Below are 5135 nucleotides of genomic sequence, written 5' to 3'. Positions count from 1 at the left end.
GGTGTATATTTCGGGTCGGGTCTGAGTCACATCAAACCCGGCTTCACCCGGCCCATGTGCACCCCTATTACATGCAATCCAAGTTCGAAGCAGGTAGGTTCGAACTACATGTAAATATGGTTTGATTGATTGATGAATCAGATTTTGCTTTGGCTGATTTGTGTAAAATTATTCTCCCCTTGACTTATTTATGTTTTTTGCCCTCTTATTAAACCTAAGTGTTATATGGAGTTATTAGACCATACATTATTATTTATACTTAAACTAAGACTTTTGGGAGTATGATGATTAGTTGATAAATTTGGTATTTGAACAACGAATTTCATAATTTATTTTTAGAGTAAGTATACTCTTTTTTAAAATTTCTTGCTCTAATTTAGAACTACAGTACTTTCTCGGGAGTCGTAACAAACACCCCAAAGATTCACAAAATAAAGGTAATTTGCTGTTCCATTTGCCAAATTTTACAGTAGTGGGCTCGTGATACACCATTAAGAATACAGAAACTTGGCAACATGTATAATTCACTAATGATGTACACATTTTTCTGTTAGTACAAAGAATATCAATTTCTTTCNNNGAAACTATCGTACCGGTGTACGGGCGAATATAACACCTAGAGGACAACCAACAGCTGAGTCGAGTCTCGGGTCCTGCAAGCCATTATCTTCACTCAAAATTTCAATTACTTTCCCTCCCACCTTGGCGTGAATTAATTAACCCCAGATCAGATTCTCACGCTTACCCTGTGGATAGAACTCATAACTTAGATGGTATATTCCTTGCAAATGCATCGTTGAGTGAAGTCTGAGTGTGTAAAAGTATATATAGGGAAGTCGGTGTAATCAGGCTTTGCACATGCAAGGAGTCAAGGGGTTCTCCCAGAGGTCATAGTTGGGGAAAGTTTCTTCCGGCAATCCTGTCCGCGTTTGATGAGTAACAACCACATCTTCAACAAAAGTAGCCCAACCCATGTATGGATCCCCAAAAGACTTGGACATTAATCCTTTGTCAGGCTTGATTGATTTTAGACGGTGACCCATGTATCTACGGGCGCCAATGATCAGCTTAGCAAAGTTGCCTCCATGGGTCATCACAAACACATCTGACTTCAGGCATACCAGGAAGTCAAGAGCTGCAAGGCTCGTCACATGCTTTCTAAAACCATCCAACTCCTCTTTAGTTGCCAACTCCTCCTTTGTAACCTGTTAACAAAAGTGGAAAGTACTATCATATTGAATCCAAATGTGAAACTATAGAGGAAAAAATTTGATATATTAGCTCAGTTATGTCAAACAAGTTTATATAGAACAAGAACAATGCATCCTAGCTTGATAGCCTCATTACAGACTAGAATCCCATGTAACATCTCTAAAACATTAACAAACAAAAATATCAAGCATCCAAAACATTTTTGAACTTCAAGGCAGTACCATGGTCATTGTTTTTAATTCACATAATAGTTAAGAGGTCATTACCAGATTAGGGAACATATTCCTCAGCGGAGCCATCCGATTCTGTCCACCATAAACTTGTCCAGAAGCGACATAAATTTGTGTTTCCTTTGGATAGCCCATAGCACGAAGTATAACGGCCACTTCTCCAGGCTCTAGAGGACACCGTCCCTCCTTTCGCTTCTGTAGAGCCAATTGCCATAAGTGGGAACCATTCTGCATTTTCATAAAACGCAGTGTGAACATTATGCTCCAACAGAAAGTTCTTGGTTGTTATTTCGATATTTTCTTATGAAAAGGAAAAAGAAATACTAGTACTGCACCTTATACCGTCGAGGCCACTCCTTTTGCCTGTATTCTGCCATTTTAGCTTTCTCTTCTCTTGTCCCCACAAAATCACAGAACGATAGGCCCACCATTCCTTTCTCAAATCGAAGATGCAGAGCCCTGCTCATGTTTTAAACTGTTATATCACTGATACAACAAATGCACCCAAATTCAGCTACAAGAGGATCTTGATCACAAACGATACATACATATAAGGATTTGAACTACCAGTTCGGTTTCTCATCCTTGATGCCAGTAAATCAGCCATTTGCTCTATATCAGGAAGAAATTTCAGAGCATGATAATTAACCCTACATCTCAACTTGTTGATTTCTGGAGGAACATTGTCATATCTGAAATAACAACAATGACAGTGACAACATGAATTACATATAAAATAGTGGTGTCTAGCATATAAATCATCCACAGCCTACCCCAGCCTATCAACAAAAGGTTTTAGAGCCATAATCCTTTTCTCCTTGACTCGAGGCAAAACATTGTCAATGTAAAATTGTGCAGGCGCATATTTTGGAATGTTCTTTACAGTCCTCCTGAAAGACAACACAATTTTTATGTTAGTCAAACAAATCGCCACCAACCACCAAGGCATCAACAACTCATGCCAAGACACAGAACAATCTAGCTTGGCATGCATCATTGGTTAATGTTTCCTACAGCTAAAGGAAAAAATAAACGGTTTAACAAAAAGACAGAAGACAGAAAAAAAAAGGGGTTGGGGGGGAGGGGGGGGATTCTACATCCATACATGAACACATCACATCCCTCCTCCAGCCAAAACTATTATCAACTTAATTAAGATATGCTTAATGAAAGAGTCCACCCATAGCGTTATTTGGCCATAAGGCCAGCATCTAAACCAAATTTTTTATGCCAATAAGTCTACGATCAAAACAGAAACCAAAGTGACAAAGTGATATTGGCTGTTTACATATGCACACCTTTCTTAAATAGCAACTTGGGATTTTAATATTTAACAGACTCAAGAAAGAAAAGAAATCTATCAAACCTTATACTACTGAATAGCTCTGTCTTATCAGTAAACCATTCTGGGATATCACGGACTATACGAACATCATATTTCAGGTAATCTATGAAGTGATCCACATCAAAAATGTCTTCAAATTTCCTGCAATAAAAAAAAGTTTCATCATGGTCCATGGTTAGGACCATCTAAAAATTTCTTAGACAAAACTTTTAAAAATACAAAAAACAACAAAACTAGTGAGGAAGGACAGAAATACAACAAGCAGTCACAAAAGAGTGACCTGAGTTTTAGTAATTAAAATCTATTTAATTTTCAGAAAGAAGAAATATGATATTGGTGACACATACATGTACATACACATGCTTGGCAAATCGATAGTGACAACTAAACTTATTAAAACACCATAAGAATACATTTGGAAAAGAGATCTCACGTTTGGTCTTTCCAAATCTGGTCTTGCTTCAAAACAGGCAAAATAAGTGTGGCATTCATTATTTTGGCCACAGCCACGGCATTGCATATCTGCGTTTTGAAATATGAGCCAAAGTAAATCATTGATAAATAATTCTAAAACCTTTTACATATAGCTAATTACAATGTACAAGACAATAAATCAGCATCACACATCAGTAAAACCAACTATAAACGCAAATTCTAGTTGTTTTGCAAGTCCATTAAATTGGAAACATTAGTGCCACACTACTAGTTTAAAGAGTCTCTGATGATCTTTGAATTATCACTTGGGCATGAATATCCAGAATTCATATTGTCATATCAAACTCTGCAATTGATTCTATAAATAAATTGCACCATAAAAATCAACAAGTATGCAAAATAGAAAATAGATATTGTCCTTATCTTACAGTTTTCTTTGATTTTATTCCTCTCAAACAGGTTAAAGAAGAGTAGGTTCACATATTTGACAAATAGCTGTAAAAAGAACTCTCTACTAGTACTAGACCATACTAGATAATAGAGGCAATGCAAACAAAAAGGTGTAAATAATAAAATGAAATAAGTCGTGGTGAATTTTGGAAGAAGAAAACAATGTAGAATATATTGCATCACAACTTAAACAACTTAGCCCATACCGCAATTCTTTGTTGGTTTAGACCACCTTCAGCATGGATGAATATGTACCCATTTGTTTCATTTTCAGGAGGAAGCTCTACGTAGAGGTGTCAAAGCAAGATTAAATTGCAAAGAAAATAAAGCAACACCCATTGCACTAATATGAATATATACCAGTGTAACATATATGCAATAAATAAGCAACACTATATTAAGAAAGAAACAAGTTAAAATGCTGAGTACTCCATGGAACATAGACTACAGATATAGATAACTCCTGTGTTATAAGGTTCCAATTCAAGGATTCAGCAAATATTAGTCTTTCTTCCTTAAAGAACAGCAAGTCAGCGAGAGCATCACACACACAAACACACAAAAATATAAAAAAAGAATTGTTGACAGATCAATTCACTTCATAAACAAAAAATTTGCACACCAGTGAATAGTGATAAGTGATAACTAACAAAATCTCATCACATATTGATCCAACTATCCTTTTTGTGATTCTAGTTATAGCTATTGCTGAAAGTCTGTTGATGCTTCATACAAATGAAAATTGCATTAAATTTCCCTGACTTGCAATGCTAATGAGATGGTCAATGCACATATAAATATCTGAATCAGGTTTTTTAAGAAGAAGAAGAGAAGAAGAAGAAAGAGGACCTTCTATAACACCATCCCTGCGCTCAGCACAAGGCTTCCAAGACGTCGTGGACGATAAAGGATTTTCCCACAGAGACGGCGATTCTTTCACCTGAAACCAGTACCACACAAGCTGTGAGAATCCACATAACAGAAAGAGACAGAAAAAACGAATCTTTTAATATGATGGTTCATGATAACTTACGTGAGGGCAGTGAAGTGTAATCCCATCCTTTTTACACAGGTAAGGAGCATTCTACAATCATAATAATAAAAAAAAAATTAAAAATGAAAATTCAAAGCCGAATATCAACAATAAGAACCAGCTCAGCTACTATTTACTCAAATTACTTTAAAAAAACGAATCCATCATCGCGGAATCAGAGAGAAAAAGAGAAACACAATGTGTTGAAATCTGAGAGGGAAACTGACCAATTTGTTGACGATTGAGAAGAGGGAGAGAAGGCCAACGAGGATTAGAAGCAAGGTGCAGAAGAATGAGATCCTTGGGGAATGGAGAGGATTGGGAACCCTAGGGTCATCGCCGAAGAAGGAAGAGAGATACTGTAGGGGACGATACCGGTCCTTAAGGGAGTGGCGGTCGCGTTCCTCGTCGTCGTCGGGAAGGTGGTGGT

The 5135-nt window shown here is 36.9% G+C and overlaps 1 protein-coding gene across 1 annotated transcript in view; it reads right to left on the bottom strand.

The window, feature by feature from the left end:
• Window positions 590-5135, bottom strand: part of LOC107622486 (uncharacterized protein At1g04910) — a gene marked incomplete in the record, with an annotated part of 4887 nt that continues 341 nt past the window's right edge. Inside the window, 11 exon segments of the mRNA XM_021113781.1 lie at window positions 590-1205; window positions 1479-1670; window positions 1778-1901; window positions 1991-2134; window positions 2216-2332; window positions 2809-2928; window positions 3221-3309; window positions 3879-3955; window positions 4522-4612; window positions 4706-4756; window positions 4933-5135. Coding sequence (XP_020969440.1) covers window positions 846-1205; window positions 1479-1670; window positions 1778-1901; window positions 1991-2134; window positions 2216-2332; window positions 2809-2928; window positions 3221-3309; window positions 3879-3955; window positions 4522-4612; window positions 4706-4756; window positions 4933-5135 — 1568 coding nt within the window.

Source organism: Arachis ipaensis, chromosome B10 (assembly GCF_000816755.2).
Source record: "Arachis ipaensis cultivar K30076 chromosome B10, Araip1.1, whole genome shotgun sequence".
Lineage (NCBI taxonomy): Eukaryota > Viridiplantae > Streptophyta > Magnoliopsida > Fabales > Fabaceae > Arachis > Arachis ipaensis.
This window is presented reverse-complemented; position numbering and strand designations above follow the sequence as displayed.